The sequence below is a fragment of the Callithrix jacchus genome, chromosome X (genome assembly GCF_049354715.1).
Source record: "Callithrix jacchus isolate 240 chromosome X, calJac240_pri, whole genome shotgun sequence".
In the NCBI taxonomy this organism is placed as follows: domain Eukaryota; kingdom Metazoa; phylum Chordata; class Mammalia; order Primates; family Cebidae; genus Callithrix; species Callithrix jacchus.
Genome location: NC_133524.1, coordinates 33488946 through 33513908, shown reverse-complemented (window position 1 = coordinate 33513908; position 24963 = coordinate 33488946). Strand labels below are relative to the sequence as shown.

General features: G+C 35.1%; 1 protein-coding gene across 17 annotated transcripts in view; it reads left to right on the top strand.

Moving 5' to 3' along the window:
* DMD (dystrophin) overlaps window positions 1-24963 on the top strand; it is a 2312475-nt gene that overhangs the window by 755782 nt on the left and 1531730 nt on the right. For all 17 annotated transcript variants that reach the window (XM_054251383.2, XM_035288503.3, XM_054251382.2 and 14 more), the window contains one exon: window positions 5701-5851. In XM_054251383.2, coding sequence (XP_054107358.2) covers window positions 5701-5851 — 151 coding nt within the window. The remainder of the gene's footprint in view (window positions 1-5700; window positions 5852-24963) is intronic.

The following is a 24963-nucleotide window of genomic DNA, read 5'->3' as shown; positions in this document are numbered from 1 at the left end:
CGCTGGCTCAAACGCCACTTCCCAGGAATCTCCTGGTCTGGCTCACTGTCCAGGTCCCGTTTAATCAGATGGATATGCTAATCTGCCCTCCGAAATCTCAGATTGCTGGTTTAGCAGGGCGCCGGGGCCCATTTGTTTTGTGCAGATTGTTGGGGAGTGCCTGTGCTGCGGCACGGGCTAAGCGGCTGCCACAGCCAAACTGGCTGCACTTGCGTCCCGTGTCTTTCCTACACCTGGGACTTTCCCTGTTCTGTGGGCAACAAAGAACCGTCTGGAAATGTGGCTTTGACTCCTCCTCTGAGCATTCGCTGAGAGCTGTGATCCCGAGTTGTTCTTACTGTGCCATCTTGAAAACTCTCCAAGAGTATATTTTCATTAACTGTAGTCACCATGCTATAAAATAGTTCATCTGAATACATTAACTGTAAGTATATATCCCTTGAACAACATATCCACACCTCCTGCTTTCCTGTAACAACCCCAGCCTCTGGTAAGCCCTATTCATTTTCTACTTCTATGGGATGAGCTGTTTTAGATTCCACATATAAGTGAAATTATGCAGTACTTGTCTTTCTGTGCCTGTCTTATTTCACTTAACATAACATCTTCCAGGTTTATCCATGTTGTTGCAAATGACAACATTTTATTCTTTTTATGGCTGAATAGTGTTCCATTGTGTATATGTATACCACATTTTCTTTATCCATTCATACATTGGTGTATATTTAGGTTGATTCCGTATCTTGGCTATGAATAGTGCTGCAATAAAAATGGTAGTGCAGGTATTTCTTTGACATACTGATTTCATTTCCTTTGTACATAGAATTCTTAGTAAGATTTTATATCATATAATAGTTTTGTTATTTATATTTCAAGGAACCTTCATACTGTTTTCCATAATGACTATACTGATTTCCATTCCCACTTGGAGTTTGTAAAGGTTTTCTTTTTCTCTTATTTTGTAATTTTTAACTTTTGCAGGTACATAGTAGGTGCCTTTTTTCTACATTATTATCAAGATTTATCTCTTTTCTTTTGGATAGTGGCTATCCTAACAAGAGTGAGGTGATGTCTCTTTATTCTTTTGGCAAGGATACGGTTAGTTTAATTTTATTTTAACTTTTAAGTGCAAGGGTACATATACAGTTTGGTTACATAGGTAAACTTGTGTCATGGGAGTTTATTGTACAGATCATTTAATCACCAGTTATAAGCCTGGTGATAAAAATAACTAACGGATATATCCATCAGTTATTTTTCCTAATTCTTTCTCTCCTACCACACTCCAAACTCCAATAGGCCCTGTGTCTGTTGTTCTCCTCTACGTGTCCATGTGTTCTCATCATTTAGCTTCCACTTAAAAGTGAGACCATGCGATATTTGGTTTTCTGTTTCTACATTACTTTACTAAGGATAATGGCCTCCAGCACCATCTATGTTCTTGCAAAGGACATGACCTTAATCTTTGTTATGGCTGTGTAGTATTCCATGGTATGTATTTACCACATTTTCTTTATCCAGTTTACCACTGATGGGCATTTAGGTTGATTAAGTGTCATTGCTATTATGAATAGTGCTGCCATGAATATATGTGTGTTTGTGTCTTTTTGGTAGACTAATTTATATTCCTTTGTGTATATCCCCAATAATAGGATTGCTGGGTCGAATGGTAGTTCTATTTTTAGGCCTTTGAGGAATCACCTCACTGTTTTTGACAATAGTTGAACTAATTTACACTCCCACCAAGAGTGTATGAGTGTCCCTTTTTCTCTGCAAAACAGGTGATATCTCATTGTGGTTTAGATGTGCATTTCCCAGCTGATTAGTGATGTTGAGCATTTTTTTAATATATGTGTTATCCATTTGTTCTTTTTATGAAAAATGTCAATTTTGGTCTTTTTTCCTATTTTTAATCAGGTTATTTGTTTTCTTGCTATGGAATTGTTTGGATTTCTTACATATTTTTGATATGAACCCTCATCAGATACATTTGCAAATATTTTTGCCATTCTGTAGGTTATCCCTTTACTCTGTTCATTTTTAATTAAAATTTTTCTTTTTTTTTTTTTGCTGTGCAGAAATTTTTAGCTTGGAATAAGTCTTCAGTCTAGTTTTGCTTTTTTGCTTGTGCTTTTAAAGTCATATTTAAAAATTACTGCCCAAACAAATGTTATGAAGCTTTTCCTCTGTTTTCTACTAATAGCTTGATAGTTTTGAGTCTTACATTTTTTAATCCATTTTAATTTGGTTTTTCTATGTGGCAAGAGATAAGGGTCTAATTTTATTCTTCTGCGTGTAGGTTTCTACTTTTCTTGGTAGCATTTGCTGAAAAGAGTGTCCTTTCCTAGGGGTGTGTTCCTGACACCATTGTCAAAAATCAGTTGACTGCAAATGCCTGGATTTATTCCTGGGTTGTCTATTATGTTCCTTTCATCTGTTTTATACCAATACAATGCTGTCTTGATTACTCTGGAAGAATTTCTTCTAGTTGCAGACTTTGACCTTAGTGGGAGCATGAAATTCATCCTTCCAAAGAACCATATTATTAGTGGTTCCATATTGATCAAGCATCTTGTTTTTTTATTGATTAACATTATTGTATATGGGGATACTAAGAAACTCCTGGCAAATGCCCCTAGTTCTCTGAGGTAGTCCTACTTTCCCCTATTATATAGGATGAACTCAGTGGATCCTTTGTACTTAGGTTCTGTGTGGTAACCTCTTTCTCTGTCTGTGGATTCAGCAGCATGAAGAGCCAAACATGGAACAGGGGCCATCTCATCTTCTAGTTTAAATGAATTATTTTTGAGTTTCTTATAAAAACTTTTATTTTAAGTCAGATTCTTCTGTTGAAGAGGTAGTTGACAGGTAAGCAAGGGGCAGAAGCCACAAGGTGGAGAGAAATGGATAAATTTTGATTTAGCTTAATATATATGAGATAATTATATATAGATGTATTTATGGTTAAGTACACACTCACACATCCACTTGTTTCTGTCAACCTAGAGGTCCTGTAAGCTACAATACCCCAGGAGCAGTGAACATACCTAGCAACAGGATCTTGGGTTCCAGGATCATGGTTTCCAGTAACATTCTACCCACTCCCACCCCCACCCTCCCCCACAAAAAAAGAAACCAGAACACTGTGGAGAAATGGCTGATTCTAAAACTAGGAAAGGGAATATAGCAAATGAGCCTGGAGCATTTTGTAGTGCCAGAAAGTAAGAACATGCTCAACTCCACTCCCTCACCTAAACAAAAAACATATTGATGGGATATGTCAAAGAAGCCAAGTACAGGAACTCCCAATGTCCAAAGCTGGAACTGTTTGAGCAAAAACCTAAAAAAAAACTAATAGTGGATTTAGCCCAAAGTATAAAATAATTATACATGAGTCCATGCTGTATAAATAAATAATTTCATAAATAAATAAATGGAGGAATAGAGGCAAATCTTTAATGCAGAAAAAAACCCCAAATAACTTATGTAATTTTTCTGCCCCCACGGAGAGGGAATATAACTCCCCACTCCATGGGGGCTGTGTATAGTGACTTTCTTATTTAAAAACAGTATAAAAAGAGGGGAAGCGATTAACTTTATAGTGAATAAATGTCACACCTATCACTTTAGTCAGGTAGTCAAATTTAACATTGATAAGTTATGTTGAGAGTATATATGCTTGATAAATTGTGATTAAAATGGCCCCATTACCTCTGTAGTCTTTCAAAAAACCCAGTTTAATTATAAGGAAATAAAATCAGACAAATCCCCACTGAGAGGCATACTACAAAATACTGGTCTGGGCAGCACTTGCAAAAACTGCCAGAAAAATTCTGAGTATCTACCATAGCTGAAAGCAGATTAAGGAGACAGGACAATTGAGTGTACTTGGAATCTTTAAAGAGATACTGGAACAGGCCGGGCACGGAGGCTCAAGCCTGTAATCCCAGCACTTTGGGAGGCCGAGGCGGGTGGATCACAAGGTCAAGAGATCGAGACCATCCTGGTCAAAATGGTGAAACCCTGTCTCTACTAAAGATACAAAAAATTAGCTGGGCATGGTGGCGCGTGCCTGTAATCCCAGCTGCTCAGGAGGCTGAGGCAGGAGAATTGCCTGAACCCAGGAGGTGGAAGTTGCGGTGAGCCGAGATCGCGCCATTGCACTCCAGCCTGGGTAACAAAAGCGAAACTCCGTCTCAAAAAAAAAAAAAAAAAAAAAGAGAGAGATACCGGAGAAGAAAAAAAATAGTTTAAGGAGATCAGAATATAGACTCTAGTTAATAATAATGCACAAATACTGGTTCATTAATTGTAACAAATGTTCTACAAAGACATAAGATGTTAAAATGGGAGACTGAGTGCAAGTTATATGGTAACTCTTTGTATTATAATCTCATTAATTTTTGTAAACCTAAAACAACCAAAAAACTAAGTCTATTAATATTAAACACTCTCAGCTATGTGTACACTTTGAGTGTTTAAATGTGATGATTAATGGAAACTTCAAGTAAAGATTTTAGAATAAAATTATGTATTCAAAATAATACATTCCTAATTCAAATTATATCCTCTTTATAAGATCAATGTTCAGAATATAGTTTTGAAAATGCTTTAAACATGATGTTCATAAAGAATATATCCCTTAAAATAACCATTAACACTTCTCATTTGCATCTCAAGTTTTGGTTGAATTAATGAATTAATCTTAATATGTTTTCATCTTCAACATAAAGTTGTATAATTAATAGGCACAGCATTATCCCACATCCCTGATGCTGGAAATATAATTGAGAACATTTAAGAACTTAGTTGTAGGGCTTACAGCTGGGCTGTGAAACGAGGCCTTTAGACTTTAAATTCATTATCCAGCCCACTATTTTATGTATCTTTGGGAGGAAAAAGTATCCTTTCACCTATCTATTTCTGTGTATCAAATGACTTCTGAACTTAAAGGGTTAAAACAATTTATAATTGTGTCATGAATCTGAAGATAGAGTATAAGCAGTGCTCAGCCAGGTTGTTTCTCTATTACCAATGTTATAGCTGGGGTCACTACTTGGGTTGCACTGAGCTGGAAACTCACTTCTAAGGTAATATTTCATCCTCTAGAATGACTCGTATATGGTCTCTGATGGTTGAGTACTCCAGCCTGGCCTCCTTGACAGCATGGAATCTAGGCTTCAAGAGACAAAATATAGAAATGCTGCCAGTTCTCTTACAGCCTACACCTGGAATTGGTGTGGTGTCATATACACCACATTCTATGGTCAAAAAAATCACAAGACCTGGTCATATTCGCAAGGATGGAAAATTGACCTCATCTCTTGATGGGAAGATTGACAGCATTTGTGGCCATCTTAACCACCACACATATTAAATAATTAGAATGTGAAAAAAACAACTGCCAAAATATGTTACTAAGTCAATTATCAGAGATGGTTTGCACTTCAGTTAGCATGTCCACATTTAGTTGGGTATGTGAAACTTTTTAGCAATCAGGATTTGTGAATTATGTCAGGCCTGAGAAAGAGTAGCTTCAGGGGTGATTGATTGTGTGCTTTTCTTAAATCCTTCTTAATGTCCAATAGATGTTTCCAAAAGTGAACATTCCATATATTATGAATTTTTGTTGTTTTACTTTGTGAGGGTTAGTAATGTTTCATTAAAAGAGGTAATAATGGACTTCTTTCACATTTTCAGTTTGCATAGAGTTTTAATGGATCTCCAGAATCAGAAACTGAAAGAGTTAAATGACTGGCTAACAAAAACAGAAGAAAGAACAAGGAAAATGGAGGAAGAGCCCCTTGGACCCGATCTTGAAGACCTAAAACGCCAAGTACAACAACATAAGGTAGGTATATTTTATGTTGTATGATTTCCAATAGAAAGCAAACTCTGTGTATATTACCTATACATATTAACACAGATGCCATGGTTGATGGGAGATAATTAAAACTTAAACTCAGCCATAGTTTAAAAAGTTTTACCTATTTTTTTTTTGCAATCTTTGTTTCAATGATTTGAATGAATCCCCTCCAAAATTCAGGTGATAGTATTAAGAAGTGGGATATTTAAGGGTGATTAATCCATCAGGACTCGTTCCACCATGAATAGGATCAAGGCCCTTATTAAAAAAAAAAAAAAACTCTTCACACAGTATTCTCCTATCTCTTACCCCTCCACCATGTACTATGTTAAAACTCTGTGAGAAGGTCCTCACCAGATGCTAACACCTTGATCTTGGATGTTCTAGACTCTACCACTTTGAAAAAATAAATTTACATTTTTCATAAATTACCCAGTCTCAGGCATTTTTGTTATAGCATACATTTGTTGTTGTTTTTTTAAAATAACATAACTTGGATTTTTATATTTGGAAAAGAAATCAAACATATTTGTGAATGAAAACAACACAGGGTATGTGATTTATTAAAAATTTGCTTTCCTGGAAGAAAACCTTCATAGAGATTACTTGTAATGCAAATTTAAATAATAAGACTAAGGTATTTTTTATGTACTTTGAATTTATAGTAACTTGTAGCCAGCCAAGCTTGATAATAAGTGAGGGTCTCTAGCATTGCTTTTCTATAAAATATGACATTTTTTAAATGTTAATTTTTCCATCTTTTTTCTTCAGTTTACTTGTACATTTACAATTATGCTCTGTCACTGCCAGAAAGCATTTTTTTTGTTTCTGTGATTGAGACTTCTACAATAATATTTCTGATCCAAAATTATGAGGACGCTTCATTTTATTAAATGCTATAAATATTAAAATTAGCTGTGAGTTTTGTTGTCGAAACAGGTTCCTGCCCAATTCGTGAGGATACCCACACAGAGAAGATCCTCTTTGGTTGTCCTAGGATTAGGGTTGCCACACTGAGCAAACAAAATAAAAGAACCCTAGCTAAATGTAAATTTCGGATAAACAGCAAATAATTTTCTTAGTGTGTCACAAATTATTGTTTATCTGAAATTCACATTTTGCTGAGTATCCTTTATTTTATCTGGCAACTCTGCTTATGATTGGTAGTTCTTGGATTTATGGCTTTGAAAGGGAATATCTGCTCCTTTACCTCATACCTCCTAAATCTGCTTTTTGCCTAACTTAATTCTCTCTCTTTATAATACTCTGTCAGATATAGCTTCACATTTCTTCAATGAAAATAGAATACACATTTATTTCTAAGTTCTAGAGTTATTTATTTATTTTTTAATTTAATGACCTTCAGGTTTCAATGACAGATGGATTCAGCCCTTACTATTACTGACCTAAAGGAGTACTTTGGCCACAGCAGTTTAAGATCTAGCATTTAAGAAGAGCTGTAACTATGGCAATCCCCATCTGCTACACCATAAGGAAAAAAAATTAACATCAACTATATCATAATTATGTTGAAGTTGTGACTGTGATACGTTAACTTGTCACCTGGATACTAATTGAATAACTGATGAATAAGTTAGGTCCGGTGCCAGTTCTCTAATTGTACTTTTCCTGTGTGGAACATTTACATCTCTTGTTTACATTATATCTGCTCTCTTGCCCTTGGCCTACACTGGAAGTTACATGCAGAGAGTGTCTGCATACCTCAGAGGTGTCCAACCTGTTGACTTCCCTGGGCCACAATGGAAGAATTGTCTTGGGCCACACTTAAAATATACTAATGCTAATGATAGCTGATGGACTAAAAGAAATAATTGCAATTTCTTTTTTGAGAGGGAGTCTCCCTCTGTTACCCAGACTGGATTGCAGTGGTGCAATCTCAGCTCACTGCAAACTCTACCTTCCGAGTTCAAGCGATTCTCCTGCCTCAGCCTCCTGAGTAGCTGAGATTACAGACACATGCCACCATGCCTGGGTAGTTTTTATGTTTTTAGTAAAGACTGGGTTTCACCATGTTAGTCAGGCTGTTCTTGAAATCCTGACCTCATGTTCTGCCTGCCTCAGCCTTCCAAAGTGCTGGGATTACAGGCGTGAGCCTGGCCAAAGAATTTTCAGACAGTTTACAAATTTGTGTTGGGCCACATTCAAAGCCATCCTGGGTCATGGATTGGACAAGACTGATGTACACCTATGGCTTCTCTCTATCTGATGGCATTTCTGGTGCAGAAACACTTCAGTCAGTTTGAAGGTGGACAGGAACTAGATGGAATTAGTGCCACTAGAGCTGCCCTTAGCCAATAAGGAGTAAAAGTTGATAGAGAAATCCAATAGAATCTTTGTCCCTACAGTGTGTTCTCCATAGTCTCTCAGAGATTCCCCAGCAAGACCGAGCTCCAGATATCCATAAGGTTACTTCCTGCATATCCCCATTCTCTCATAATGCCTTATGAGTTCACCTTCCAAATAAACAATTTGTTTTCAAATATTTTGCTCAGGTTGTGTTTTTGTAGGAATCTCACCCAAGACAACCTTCTCCCGCTAGAAGCCAGAGTTTGAGTTAAAGTTCTGTCACTAACTATAATTGGCATTTTCCAAAATCACATAATGTCTCAGATTCTCTCTATCTTTACTTTGGAAATAAAAGTGTTGAGTCAGTTTGTTTCTAGTGTTTCTTCCAGTCATAGTTTTAATGTGTCCAACACTTTTGGAACTTGAAGTATTTTAGGAAAGGCCAAGATTAGGTCACTGAACATCAAAAAGCAGGACACTGGTGCTGGACGCCTGGAGTGTAAAGAGAAACCCAGGAAGAAGAGCTCCAAAAGAGCAGTGGAAGGAGAATGTTAGCATAGCTGCAAGTATGGATAACTTAGGGCAGCTATGAAGGAAATTCTTAGCTTGGAATGCTGAACAGACTCTTCATTAAGGGGAGAGAAACCATCCAAGATCTTAATATTCTGACAGGTGCCTGAAATGTTTTTTACTTTTTTCTGAAAGATATAATGTGAATGAAATGGAAAATGTTTGACTAATATTGTCATAAAATGTAAATAGATTGTTCATTACTTGAAAGTATGCCATTTCTAATGAGTATGAAATTGCCTTGAAGAAAAAATTAGAAACTAAAGAAAGCAACAAGATTATATGCAAGTTGATTATATCACATTTTACATCCAGGAATTTTTTATTTATTTGAAGGGCATAAAGAGGCCAGAAGGCATTGGTTTGCTGGCTCAGAGAGGAAGGCCAACTCCTACTTTTAACTATTTGAGCACACTGCAGCAAAGATTTTTTTCATATATATAAAATTAAGAAAAATATACTCAAGTCCTGAAAATTTATAATGCTCTTTTGTTACTTGGAAACAGTTTTAGTGAGAAGAAAATGACTTAACTAATCAAACAATTTAGCAAAGAGTCAAGTCTATTTAGACATGAAACATGTGCAGTATATTGTCTTTTAAGACTATATATAGCCTAAAAGGAACTATTTTGTTAGTTTTCCACACTTCATAAAATAAAAGAAAATAAATATTCCTCCTTTGTGTAACTGAGTTCAAACTAAGTTTGAATCGCTTTGCAGCTTTTCTTCCCAATAATTGTAAATCATTGAAAATAAGAAAATTTCTTCTTCTGACAACAAAATACATCAGTAACCTAAGAGTACCCACTAAAGAAACTCCCATCTGCTGCACTGTGAAACTTCTAACCTAATATAATACTTCAGCTATTTATTTGTAACTTTGTATAGATGGACATTAAATCCTTGCACTATTGCATTTATTTTTTCTTAAAGATGATTGTGGATGACAAAATTAAAGATAAGATATGGATTTTATTGCTAGGAATTGATTTAAATTCTGTTCAGATCAGAGGTCGCCTGCTTTCTCTCTCAACTGGAGGGCTAGATTAAAATGTTTGCAAATCTTGCAAGTACACTGTGCATATTATAGATATGCTTCTGTATATTCTGTGACAGGATCCTTTGCTATCTTCATTTCAACAGCATTTTATTATGAAGCAGGCTAGAAATTTAAACAATGTGAAATGCCAGGAAGATAAGTCACTTTTACAGAATCTGGCAATTAGGTAAGGAGAAGCAATTGATCCTATATTGCAGTTACTATTAAATGTAGCCAAACTCTTCACTCAGGGTAACAGAAAAGTTCATTGGCTGCAACATTTGGGAGAACCCATTCATTCTTCATAGACACTGCTTTGAGTAGATAATTTAGAGATTTGCTTTAGATCTGAGGCACCCAAGAGTGATTCTCTCTGGGGAGTTAACAAATTGAACCTCTCATTCCCCTCTGAAAAAACATGTTACATATAATTCTAGCTGGACATTTTTGTCTTCAGGGATAGACTTTATTAGTGATGTTGATAAAGAATGAAATAATTTCCCTCAAAGGAGTGGCATGATGCTATTGAGAAGTAAAAGCCTTGAGCTTTCATTAATAGTAAAGAAGCTTGCCATTTTGGAAGGCACTTTTATGAAAAGGAAAATATTTAACAGCGAAATATTTTGTCTACTGGCAGTGAGACTGGAATAAAGTTTAAAGCTCAGTTTACTAGCTCTGTTTTCTATTCTTTTGAGAGATTTAGACTTTTGTCATAGATGCATTATCTTGGTGACATCATCAACAAAGACTTTACAAATCATTAGGATTTGCAGGTATAAATATATACTCTATATTCTGATTTCAGTGAAGGTTGTATGTGAAACACTGATGAATTCAAACTAAGTAACCTCTTAAAAACTCAGTCACCTATGCTTCCCTTGAAGGTTACTTAAAGGCAAACGTTTGGGTTGCAAAGATTGTGAAATATCCTCATCTGGTGACCTTTAAAATGATCTAGATGTTCATGTAACAGAGACGATTTAGGTGTAATTCTGCCAAAGGATCTGACATTTCATTTCATTCCATTGCATTCTATTCCATATCACTGAACAAACACTCATTACAGCACATGGGTGCTAAGAAGAATACAGAAACCAGTCATTTATGAAATCTTGCGATACACTTAATATTGGAGGATGTAAGGCTAATCATGGAGGGTGATCATGAGTCTTATATAAAAGACTCAGCCATTTAGGTATTCTATGAGTAATAGGAAGCCATTATTTATGAGAAATTAAACTAGAAAGAGCAGCAATTTAGAAAAACTTACCTTAATATTTAAAATGATATTTCTTGTAAGATAAATGAAAGAACAGAGAAACAGTAGGCCAGAAAACAAGTTAAGATGATATTGCAGAAAGTATATAGAGCCTAAATGAAAGCAATGTCCGTAAAAATTGTAAATGGGTATGAAGGATTCTGGAGATCAAATGAAAACCAGTAGGGCTAGATGTAGGGAATGAACAAAAAGGTCATAATAATAGGTTCTGGGACTGGGCAACTGGGACCTGAGAGTTGATATTAAGAAAATAGGCAATATAAAAGAGAAATGTAATAGTTGGAGGAAGGATAAATGATTCAGTTAAGTCTGACAATGTCACGGAATCAAATTGTGCTTTTAGTGCTTAAAAAGCTCTCTCTCATACTTAGCAAGAATAAAATTTTGTGTTTTTTGTTTCTGCTATGAAGTTTCACTTTATTTCCTGCTTTTTGCCCTCATAAGTGCTTAATGAAAGTTTAATGATTATGATGGTAAGGAGAATAAACAACAAAATCAGAAAAAATATAAACAGAGAGCTAGATTTCCTTGGTGTTTGCAGAGTGCTTAGTCAATAATTGATGTTCAGTAAATGTTTTTAGAACAAATGTTCTGATAATGTTGACTAGTTTTATTACTCAAACTGTCTTCATCATGGCTAACTTTCTGACAAGGGTATGCAATTTTGATAAATTAAAAAGTGAGTGCAACAACAAAAAAACCAAAACAGTTCATAAAGGTATAGAAAAATATGTAAAGTGGCTTACCTGGTGATTTTGTCTCTGGTATCTTCTATCCCTGACTTTTCTTCTTCTATCTCTGTTGCGTTCCCGTATTCAAATATCTTAATAGTGGTAAATCATTGACCATGAAAATGATTTGAGTAGTAGCATTATTGTTTGACATAAATGATTGTAAGTTAATGTAAAAATGAATACACTTACACAGTCTATATAGTAGAAGGTACATGATAGTTACAGTTTTTAAAATCGAATTGAGAAGACATCTAATTTCCCATAAGCATTATATTAACAGACATCATATTCCAAGGATATATTTGCACAGTAATGCTATAGATTATTAAAATAAAATGATTATAAAATCCATGCCCATAGTATTATTTTACAAATCAAGTATTTCTAGCTATAAGATTATTATTTAGCTTATTAGAAATTACTGAGTATTGATTCAGTAACATTACTGAAAATGTCACAAGTTTGTTTTAAAGTAAATCAATATAGCTATGAAAATTTTACCTGTTCAAGACTCCTTCATCTTAGAGGCCCTAATGGGAGTTATAATACTTCATTCCTCCTGTAATGCTTCCTCATGAAAAGATGCTGACTTCTGCAGTAGAATAAAATAAGGACCCTAGTTTTCATTTACTAAGTTAGTCTCCTGTAAAGTGTCTATTTTTCTGAACTAGTACTGTAACAATTCCAGCTCTTTGGTATAGGTAACACAAGATTAATAATGTGAATCAAGTTTTTAATTATATAAAACATTTTAGAGTGTATTTCAGGGAAACTTCTTTACAAGAAAGCTAAGACAGATATTATAATATGAATTTTAAGGCAGTAATTTTCCCTGGCAAATATATACATATATCTGATAACAAATTGCATTACCATAAATCCATTACCATGTTAAAAGTAAGGTTGAATATGATACATTTTCTGAAGAATATTAAATTGTTAATTATGGAGTAGTATGTGTAATATTTCTGTTATAAACAGAATTTCTGGTAGATTTCTAATACTACTAGATTTCTAGTCAAACTTGTACTCTATTATTCAATAAAGAAATGATAATGTACACTTTAACAATTAAAAATCTAAGTCATATCTAGTAAGACTAAAAAAGCACTAAAATCTTTTTACATAATGGTCTTAGAGTTCTGGCATGCTGAGAATATTTAATAATTAAATATACATAATATTATTACCAAGCTATTAGAAATAAATACTGATGCCCCAAAGAGCTATTTCCATACCTCTTAGTGTAAGAATGGAAGGATAATGTGAAAATATCAGAAGTGAAAGAAAATAAGAATTTCCTCACCACCTACCAACTCTACTAAGCACTGTGCTAGCTGAATATAATGTATTCTCCCATTTATTATAGTAATAAACATGTCCTAGAAGGATTTTAAAAATAGACCCAGGGGGTACATGTACAGGTTTGTTACATGGATATATTATATAGTGGTAGAGTCTGGGATTTTAGTATACCTACTACCTGAAGAGCTAACAGTGTACTTAATAGGTAATTTTTCACCCCTCACTCCCCTACCACCCTTTAATCTTTTGTAGTTTCCAATTTACATTGTTCCACTCTATATGTCCTTGTGTACCCTTTGTTTAGATTCTACTTATAAGCAAGAACATGTGGCATTTAACTTTCTGTTTCCAAGTTACTTCACTTAGGGTAATGGCCTCTAGTTCTTATCCATGTAGCTGCTAACGACATGATTTCATACTCTTTATGGCTGTGTAGTATTCTATGGTGTGTGTGTGTATACACATATCACATTTTTTTATCCAATCATTTATTGATGGACACTTAAGTCGATTCTTTGCTGTTGTAAATAGTGCTATGATAAACATACAACTGCAGGTATCTTTTTCATGTAATATACTTGGCCATTGTTGTTGAGTATATACCTAGTACTAGGATTGCAGGATCAAATACTGCAATCCTTTTAAGTACTTTGAGAAATCTCCATACTGTTTTCCATAATGTTTGTATTAATTTACATTCCATCCAAGAGTGTATAAACATTTTCTTTTCTCCACATCCTCGCCAACACGTGTTGTTTTTTGAGTTTTTTAAATGATATCTATCCTTTTAAAAAGAATGACATACTGTCATTTGCAACAATGTGGTTGGAACCAGAGATCTTGTTAAGTGAGGTAAGTCAGGCAGAGAAAGACAAACATCTAATATGTTCTCACTGGTCTGTGAGATCTAAAAATTAGAAAAATTGAACTCATGGAAATAGGAAGTAGAAGGGTGGTTATCAGAGACTGGAATGGGTAATGGAACGGAGGTGGTGATGCTTATTGGGTACAAAAATTATAGTTAGAAATAATGAAAATACTAAAATTTGATCATATCATAGATTAACTATAGTCAATAATAACTTATTGTACATTTTAATATAGCTAAAAGTATAAGTGGATTGCTTGTAAAACAAAGGACAATGCTTGAGGTGATAGATACTCAATTCTCCATGATGTGATTATTTCACATTGCATGCCTGTATCAAAACATCTCATGTACCACACAAATACACCTACTCAATACCCACAAATTTTCATATCTATATCTATCTATCTATATATATATTGTACTTTAGATTCTGGGGTACATGTGCATATCATGCAGAATTGTTGCATAGGTACATACATGGCAATGTGGCTTGCTGCCTCCCTCCCCCTTATACCTATATCTGGCACTTCTCCCCATGTTATCCCTGTGCAACCTCCCTAGTCCCCACAAAAAGACCCCAGTTTGTGATGCTCCCCCACCTTTGCCCATGTGTTCTCATTGTTCCACACCCGCCTATGAGTAAGAACATGTGGTGTTTGATTTTCTGTTCTTCTGTCAGTTTGCTGAGAATGATGGTTTCCAGATTCATTCATGTCTCTACAAAGGACACAATCTCATTGTTTCTTATGGGTGCATAGTATTCCATGGTATATATGTGCCACATTTTCCTTGTCCAGTCTATCACTGATGGGCATTTGGGTTGGTTCCAACTCTTTGCTATTGTAAACAGTGATGCAATGAACATACATGTGCATGTGTCTTTATAATAGAAAGATTTATAATTCTTTGGATATATACCTGGTAATGGGATTGCTGGGTCAAATGTAATTTCTGTTTCTAGGTCCTTGAGGAATGGACACGGTATCTTCCACAATGGTTTAACTAATTTACACTCCCACCAACAGTGTAAAAGTATTCCTTTTTCTCCACATCCTCTCCAACATCTGTTGTCTCCAGATTTTTTAATGATCACCATTCTAACTGGCATGAGATGATACCTCAATGCGGTTTTGATTTACATTTCTCTAATGACCAGTGAAGATGAGCATTTTTTTGTGTTTGCTGGCCTCATATATGTCTTCTTTTGGAAAAGTGTCTGGTCATGTCCTTTGCCCACTTTCGAATGGACTTGTTTGTTTTTTTCTTGTAAATGTATTGTAGTTGTTTGTACATTGTAGATATTAGCCCTTTGTCAGATGGGTAGATTGCAAAAATTTTTTCCCATTCTGTTGGTTGCCAATTCACTCTAATGATTGTTTCTTTTGCTGTACAGAAGGTCTGGAGTTTAATTAGGTCCCATTTGTCTATTTTGGCTTTTGTTGCCATTGCAACAAAACACTAAAGTGTTTTAGCCATGAAATCCTTGCCTATGCCTATGTCCTGAATGGTTTTGCCTAGGTTTTCTTCTAGGGTTTTTATGGTATTAGGTCTTATGTTTAAGTCTTTAATCCATGTGGAGTAAATTTTAGTGTAAGGTGTCAGGAAGGGGTCCAGTTTATTTTCTGCACATGGCTAGCCAGTTATCCCAGCACCATTTATTAAATAGGGAATCCTTTCCCATTGCTTGTTTTTGTGAGGTTTGTCAAAGATCATATGGTTATATATGTGTGTCATTGCCTCTGAGGACTCTGTTCTGTTCCATTGGTCTATATCTCTGTTTTTGTACCAGTACCATGCTGTTTTGATTACTGTAGCCTTGTAGTATAGTTTGAAGACAGGTAGCACAATGCCTCCAGCTTTGTTGTTTTTGCTTACAATTATCTTGGCTATGTGGGCTCTGTTTTGGTTCCATATGAAGTTTAAGGTGGTTTTTTCCAGTTCTGTAAAGAGGGTCATGGGTAGCTTGGTGAAGATAGTGTTGAATCTATAAATTACTTTGGGCAGTATGGCCATTTGCACAATATTGATTCTTCCTAACCATGAGCATGGAATGTTTTTCCATCTATTTGTGTTCTCTCATTTCCTTGAGCATTGGTTTGTAGTTCTCCTTGAAGAGGTCCTTTATATCCTTTGTTAGTTGTTAATTGCTACAAAGAGGTATTTTATTCTTTTTGTAGCAATTGTGAATAGGAGTTCCCTCTTGATTTGGTTCTCTTTAAGTCTCTTATTGGTGTATAGGAATGCTTGTGATTTCTGCACTTTGATTTTGTATCCTGAGACTTTACTGAAGTTGCTTATTAGTTTGAGATTTTGGGCTGAAATGGTGGGGTCTTCTAAATATACAGTTATGTTGTCTGCAAATAGAGACAATTTGACTTCCTCCTTTCCTAATTGAATACCCTTTATTTCTTTTTCTTTCCTGACTGCTCTGGCTAGAACTTCCAGTACTATTTTGAATAGGAGTGGTGAGAGAGGGCATCCTTGTCTAGTGCCAGATTTCAAAGGGAATACTTCCAGTTTTTGCCCCTTCTGTATGATATTGGCTGTAGGTTTGTCATAAATAACTCTTATTATTTTGAGATATATTCTGTCTATGCCTAGTCTATTGAGAGTTTTTAGCATAAAGTGCTGTTGAATTTTGTCAAAGGCCTTCTCTGCATCTATTGAGATGATCATGTGGTTTTTGTCTTTGGTTCTGTTTATGTGGTGGATTACCTTTACAGATTTGCATATGTTGAACCAGCCTTGCATCCCTAGGATGAAGCCTACTTGATCGTGATGGATAAGCTTTGTAATGTGCTGTTGCAATCAGTTTGCCAGTATTCTATTGAAGAATTTTGCGTCTATGTCCATGATGGAAATTGGCCTGAACTTTTCTTTTTTTGATGAGTCTCTCCCGGGTTTTGGTATCAGGATGATGTTGGTCCCTTAAAATAATTTAGGAAGGATTTCCTCTTCTTGGATTGTTTGGAAAAGTTTCAGAAGGTGTGGTAAAAGATCCTCTTTGTATGTCTGGTATAATTTGGCTCTGAACCCATCTGGATCTGGGCTTTTTTGGTTGGTAGGCTATTAATTGCTGCCTCAACTTCAGCCCGTGCTATTGGTCTATTCAGGGTTTCATCTTCTTCCTGGTTTAGGCTTGGGAGGGTGCAAGTGTCCAGGAATTTATCCATTTCTTCCAGGTTTACTGGTTTATGTGCATAGAGTTGTTTGTAGTAATCTTTGATGGTAGTTTCTATTTTTGTAGAATCCATGGTGATACCCACTTATCGTTTTTTATTGCATCTATTTGAGTCTTCTCTCTTTCCTTTTTTATTAATCTGGCTAACTGTCTATTTTGTTTATCTTTTCAAAAAAACCGTTCCTGGATTTATTGATTTTTTGAAGGGTTATTTTTTTGTGTCTCTGTCTCTTTCACTTCTGCTCTGATATTAGTTATTTCTTGTCTTCTGCTAGCTTTTGAGTTTTTAAAATCTTGCTCCTATAGCTCTTTCAATTTTGGTGATAGTGTGTCGATTTTAGATATTCCCTTGCTTCTTATGTGGGCATTTATTGCTGTAAATTTCCCTCTAGACCCTGCTTTAAATGTGTCCCAGAGATTCTGGTACATTGTGTCTTCATTCTTGTTGTTTTCAAAGAACATCTTTATTTCTGCTTTAATTTCATTGTTTATCCAGTCAATATTCATGAGCCAGTTGTTCAGTTTCCATGAAGTTGTGCAGTTCTAAGTTAGTTTCTCAATCCTGAGTTGTGATTTGATTGCACTGCAGTCTGAGAGACTGTTTGTTATGATTTCTGTTCTTTTGCATTTGCTGAGGAGTGATTTACTTCCAATTATGTGGTCAGTTTTAAAGTAGGTGCAATGTGGTGCTGAGAAGAATGTATATTCTATGGTTTTGGGGTGGAGAGTTCTGTAGATTTCTATTAGGTTTGCTTAGTCCAGATCTGAGTTCAAGTCCTAGATATCTTTGTTAATTTTCTGTCTCATTGATCTGTCTAATACTGACAGTGGAGTGTCAAAGTCTCCCACTATTATTGTGTGGGAGTCTAAGTCTCTTTGTAGGTTGTTAAGAACTTGCTTTATGTACCCGGATGCCTCTATATTGGGTGTGTATATATTTAGGATCATTAGCTCTTCTTGTATTGGTCCTTTTACCATTATGTAATGCCTTTCTTTGTCTCTTTTGATCTTTGCTGCCGATTTCTTACATTGATTTCATATCCGGAGATTTTACTGAAGTTATTTATCAAATATAGGGGCCTTTTAGTGGAGTCTTTAGGGTTTTCTAGATATAAAATCCTATCATCCGTGAACAGACATCGTTTGACTTTCTTTTTCCCAATTTGGGTGCCTTTTACTTCTTTCTATTGCCTGATTGCTCTAGCTAGGACTTCCAGTACTATGTTAAATAGGAGCTGTGAAAATGGGTATCCTTATCTTCTTGTTGTTCTTCAGGGAGGGAGTACTCTCAACGTTTTCCTGTTTAGTATGATGTTGGCTCATGGTTTGTCATATATGACTTTTGTTGTTTTGAGATATGTTCCCTTAATGCCTAGTTGTTGAGGGTTTTTATTATGGGGAGATGCTGAATTTTATCAAATGACTTTTCTGCATCTATTGAGATTATCGTATGGTTTTTGTTTTTAATTCTGTTTATGTGGTGAATCAGACATATTGATCTGCATATGTTGAACCATCCCTACATACCTGGAATGAAGCTCACTTGGTTCTAGTGTGTTATCTTTTTGATGTGCTTTTGGATTTGGTTTATTCGGTTGAGGAGTTGTACATCTAGGTTCATCAGAGATATTGGCCTGTGGTTTCCTTTTTGTTGTTGTTGTGTCCTTACCTGCCTTTGGTATTAGGGTGATACTGGCTTTGTAAAATTAATTAGGGAGAATTTTCTCCTGTTTGATTTTTTGCAACAGTTACAGTAGGACTGGGACCAGTCCTTTGCATGTCTAGTGGAATTCGTCTGTGAATATGTCTGGTTGTGGGCTTTATTTTCTTGGGAGATAGTTTATTACTAATTCAGTTTCACAATTTGTTATTGGTCTGTCCAAGATTTTTGCTTCGTGTGGTTCAATTTTGGGAGGTGATATATATCCAGGAATTTATCCATTTCTTCTATATTGTCTAATTTGTGCATGTAAAGATTCCCATAGTAGTCTCTGATAATCTTTTGTATTTCTGGGATATCAGTTGTAATGTCACATTTATCATCTCTGACGTTGCTTATTTGATTCCTCTCTTTTTTTCTTGGTTAATCTAGCTAGTGGTCTATTAATTTTATTTATCTTTTCAAAGAAATGACTTAAACAAATTTTTTTTGAGACAGCGTCTCCTTCTGTCACCAGGCTTGAGTGCAGTGGCTTGAACTGCAGCCTCCAACTCCTGGGTTCAAGTGATTCTCCTGGTTCCACCTCTCGAGTGGCTGGGACTATGGGCACATGCCACCATTCCTAGCTATTTTTGTTTGTACTTTTAGTAGAGATGGGATTTTACCATGTTTGCCAGGATGGTCTCAATCTCTTGACCTCATGATCCACCCGCCTCCACCTCCCAGAGTGCTGGGATTACAGGCATGAGCCACTGCGCTCAGCCTATTTTTTTATTTCTTATTTCTTATCTTTTATTATCCCAGTTTTATTTAGTTTTGCTCTGATCTTTGTTATTTTGTATCTTCTGCTAGCTTTGGGTTTGGTTTGTTCTTGTTTTCCTAGTTCCATGAAGTAAAGTTTTAGGTTGCTAATTTTAGATCTATCTTTTTGGTGTAGGCATTTAATGCTATAAATTTCCCATCTTAGCCCTGCTTTTGCTGTATTCCAGAGATTGAAGTACATTGTGTGTCTCTTTTCATTTCTTTGAAAACGTTTTAATTTCTTCCTTGATTTCATTCTCCAAAGATCATTCAGGAGCAGGTTGTTTAATTTCCGTATATTTGTATAAATTTAAGGAGTCTTGGTATTCATTTCTAGTTTTATTCCACTGTGCTGCAAGAAGATGGTTGATATGATTTTGATTTTTTTAAAATGTGTTAAGAACTGCCTTGTGGCCTAGATTTTCAATTTTTGATAATGATCCGTGTGCAAATGAGAATAATGTATATTCTGTGGTTGTAGAATAGAATGCTCTATAAATGTCTTGATTTTACAGACAAATAAATGTATTCAAAGTGTTTAAGGAGTTGTTCAAGACAACTTCAGTAGTAATTGGTAGATTCTGATTTTAACTTTAACCTGTATGCTTTTGAACCAAGACCATTTTTGTCCATTTTGAGATTCTAGTAGAGCTTGATTCCATTTTAGATCCTAGAGGCTAGAGCAAATGCAGAGAAGTGGCAAAGAGATGTGAAGTCATTGTGGCACTTGGTTTCCTTGGATTGGAAATGTCTGGATAGAAGGTACAGAGACTGAGTGCATATAAGTCTTCAAATTTAGAGTGAGCAGTAGTGGTAGCTATGCATTAAATACTCAGAATCAAAATACTTAATGAAATAATTCATTAACAATAGTCCAGTAGTTCTTTCTTTAAAATAGGGGCAACAAGAAGTATAAAGGAAGAAGAAAGGAAACTAGGCTTATGATAAGAATGACAATGCTGTCTGAGCAGGAGAATAATCATTAGAACTTAGTTTCACAACTATATTTTGTTAGCAGAACAAGACGTATCATTTCCTTTGAGCTCTACCTGAAATTTTCCACCCCAACTCTGTCTCAGTAATCTTGTTCTTTTCTTTTTCAATAAGTATTTTCAGTAAAGGCATTTTAATAATTATTTATTCAGTGTTACTGGCTTTTATTTTAATCTGATTTTAATTAGGTAGCTATATGCAAAATGTATGGGTGGATGCATGCATGGATTGTAGAAAGAGTAGGAAAGGCAGGAGAATTGAGGGCTACCATTTAGTGATTAGAGAGTATTCTTACTCCATGACATATGTCTGACCATGCAAATTTTTCTGTGATACCATCAGATCAGGTAGTTTGAACCTACTGTTATTAATGTCATGTAAATAAGTTGGAAGTTCGTGTATTATTTAAGGATTGAAAACTTATTATATATTTCTCCAAACTGTAAAACTTTGCTGTAACTTCAGCACTTTTTTTCATCACTTTTCAAAATCACATTCTCTCCCTGTACTTATGATGCCTATTAGAAAGGATGATGGTTAGAATGTATTAGATGAGGGTAAAATAGACTAGTATTGGGTTATTGCAGTTTGGTTTCAAATATCTGATGTAAATATGGCTAAATATGAATTGTTTTAACTAATTACATACTAATACTTTTGGAATTTGTACTGTTTTCCAGGCAAAATGCAAAATAATTTTACCTTATTCAGTCTTCTTAACCACATAAAGAAATAGGCAGTCTTATTATCTCAGTTTTGCAAATTAGGAAGCTGTGGCTTGGTGTGGTTGAAGACTTTCTCAAAGTCACATAGTTATTGATGCTTCCAGGAATTACAAATAGGAAATCTGATTTCAGATATTACACTTTTGACTACAGTTATACTGTTTCCTCATAGTCATGCACAAGTTTTGTGTTCTATTTCATCCTATGTCCTTTTCCATATGTAGGGGCATGTTAACTGTCTATTTATTTATTTTTTAATTTTTTGAGACAGAGTCTCGCTTTGTCACCCAGGCTGGAGTGCAGTGGCGTGACCTTGGCTCACTGCAACCTCTGCCTCCCGGCTTCAAGCAATTCTCCTGCATCAGTCTCTCAAGTAGCTGGGATTACAGGCACATACCACTGCACCTGGCTAATTTTTTGTATTTTTAGTAGAGACAGGGTTTCACCATGTCGATCAGTCAGGCTGGTCTCAAACACCTAACCTTGTGATCTGCCCTCCTTGGCCTCCCAAAGTGTTGGGATTACAGGTGTGAGCCACCATGCCCCGCTACTTAATTTTCAAAATAGTTTCTTTTAATATTTCTTGAGTCCCCTTTCTGCTATTGAGAAGCGTTTAGTGTGTTTTTATAGTCTTTCAAATCTCCCATTGCAAGTTTTTCAGAACCCCCATTTGGTAGTTTAGGAGTTGGCAGGAACATAAACATTCATTTCTAACAAAAAGATAGAATCAATATGTTCTGATATAAGGACTAATAAAGATATACAATCACATTTAAGTAAGTGAATATCAAAAGCTCTTCTGGGGAGCCTGTTGGGGAAGATTATTTAAAATATTCAGCAAATGTATAACAAAGTTACATACCATAAATAGATATTCATGGCAACCTAGACAATACTGTGAACAGCCAGGCTTAGCAAAGTGAATATTTCACTGCAAATAAAATTGAAAGTCCTTTCCAGATCATTTCATTCAGGCCTGTAAGGGATATAGAGCCTAGCCAGGTGCAGAGGTGGTAGAAAGAATGGGCCATAGAGGAAAATAAAATGAAAAAAATAAATTACCACCCCATCATTTCCAAAGAAATCCTAACACTTTCTGATCTGTACTTGAAGTTTTAATTTGAAAAAAGTCGACTCCTGTCTAGATGTATTGCATTAGCATGATCATTAGTAGCTAGGGATTTTTTTTTTGTTCACGAGACAGCTTTTTTAAGATGATCGCTTTTCTAGTTGTTAGACTGTCTCTATTCCTAGAAATTTCTGAATTCTTAATGTCCTTTGCAGATTTTATATTTGCTACAGTTTTGTTCTCATTAGTCTTTTCCTTATGTGTACATTTATTTAGATAAATTACAAACTACTTAATATTTATAATTAAACATCTAAATTTGTTAATTTTAAATTTATTTTTGGAGACCATAGATGACCTTCAAATTCATGAAGAACACATTGTCTGTGTTCTTTCTAGGTGTGTGTGTGTGTGTGTGTGTGTGTGTGGGTGTGTGTGTGTGTGTGTGTAGGACCTGCAACTACTGGCAATTTGCTGTTGCTTATTCAATGAAGTAGGAGGAAAAGTTAAACAAACCCTATGTATAGGTTACAGCTGTCCTTTCCTCTTTCTGGTAGCTGAGTCTATGCTATGGCCAAAAGAAATAGATAAGTAAAACAAAAGCTTTTCCCATGGAATTTACAAGAGACCCAACCTTGTTTTGTTTTCTATTATACTACCATTCTGTTAATTATTGTTCTTACCCTTTAACATCAAATCAAAAATTTCCCTAGCCTTACATAATTTTATGTCCTTATTTCCTAAGCATTATTTTACATGTGTGCTAAGAAAGGGTAAAAGAGCATATGTCTAGAGTAAACACTGAAATGACTCTCCAGTGGTCATTCTAAGCCACTTTTGAAAACCAACTTGATGTGAGTGAGAACCAGAAGAATTCAGTATCACTGATGGCATTTAAAAGAAGTACAAGAAGAGTCATGTTGAAACAATAAAATCAGGGACACGTACCAAAGGAGTAACAAATTTTATTAAGGCCTTTAACTAGAGACTTACTTATAAGAAATATAATTATTCACAGAGGTATAACAAAAACTGTCAAATCTAGGCATTCTTAATGTTAAATCTCGCTGTTGGCATTTTCTCTTGTCATAAGGAAAAAAATACATTATTTGACATTTGAGAACAAATATCACTTACATTTGTATCTATCTAATAATGGTAAAGAAATTTAATTAGGAGTTTGATAGATTTTTTTAAATCCAGTAGGTGTTACAAAAACATTCCTGTAATAAAATAATAAAAATAAATGCATAAATACCTAGTATGTGTGTATACAATCTGGAAGCTTTTAATAAAGGAAAACATATTTTAACAATATTGTATTATAATATTTTAATTTGAAGGTATTATTTTCTGATAGGCAAACATTTTTGTGTACTTCTCTGGGGATGCATCTTTATTTGGAAATAATTTGGCTCATATTTCAGGCTTAATTAGCAAATCAAGTTTAAATCTCCATTGTATAAATCCATCTATGAAAAATTCAAATCATAAGAAGTCAATATTTAACTAAAATTTTAATTAAATATAGCCTTACAACACTTTATCGTATTATTTTTTAAAAATAGTCTTGAGAATCCGTGTCTTTCCACCTAGAAAAGCAGGCATGCATTTTTTTACCCCAATGATCAAGGCCTTTATTAATGAATTCCTAAGTTAGCAGAACAATGTAACTTTCTAAATCCAGCTTTTTGTGTTTGGCATTTCTGCTACTTACAAGAATCAGTGTAAAGAAAAACAGACTCTGGATGTAGGATATTTTATAATCTGTATTTTGCTATTATTAAGGAAATTAGCTAATACTGTGATATTCATTAACATTTATTTTATTTGCACTTGAAGTTTGAGCAAATAGGAAATATAACTACGATTTTACAATAGTGTTTGTCTGACAGCTGTTGAGTGCTCAGAAAAGTCAGTTTAACCTTTTTCAGTTTAATTCCTGATTAGGGGAGAAAGAAGATATACAATTTTTTATTGCATTTTAGATTGTGGGGTACATGTGAAGAACATGCAAGATAGTTGCATAGGTACACACGTGGCAGTGTGATTTGCTGCCTTCCTCCCCTTCACCTATATCTGGCATTTCTCCCCATGCTATGTCTCCCCAACTCCCCACCCCCTGCTTCCCTCCCCTATTCCCCCCAACAGACCCCAGTGTGTAGTGCTCCCCTCCCTGTGTCCATGTGTTCTCATTGTTCATCACCCCCCCGCCATGAGTGAGAACATGCGGTATTTCATTTTCTGTTCTTATGTCAGTTTGCTGAGAATGATGTTCTCCAGGTTCATCCATGTCCCTACAAAGGACACGAACTCATCATTTTTGATGGCTGCATAATATTTCATGGTGTATATGTGCCACATTTTCCCTGTCCAGTGTATCATCGATGGGTATTTGAGTTGATTGATATATTCATTACTGGTATATATCCAAAGAGATACAATTTTTAAAAGTTATAGAGGAGAAGAGATACTGGAAATAAGATTAAATCAAATGCAACTTATGTAAATCTACTCCAGTACTCTGGACTCTTCAACATTCTTACTGTAGAGAGCTTTTACC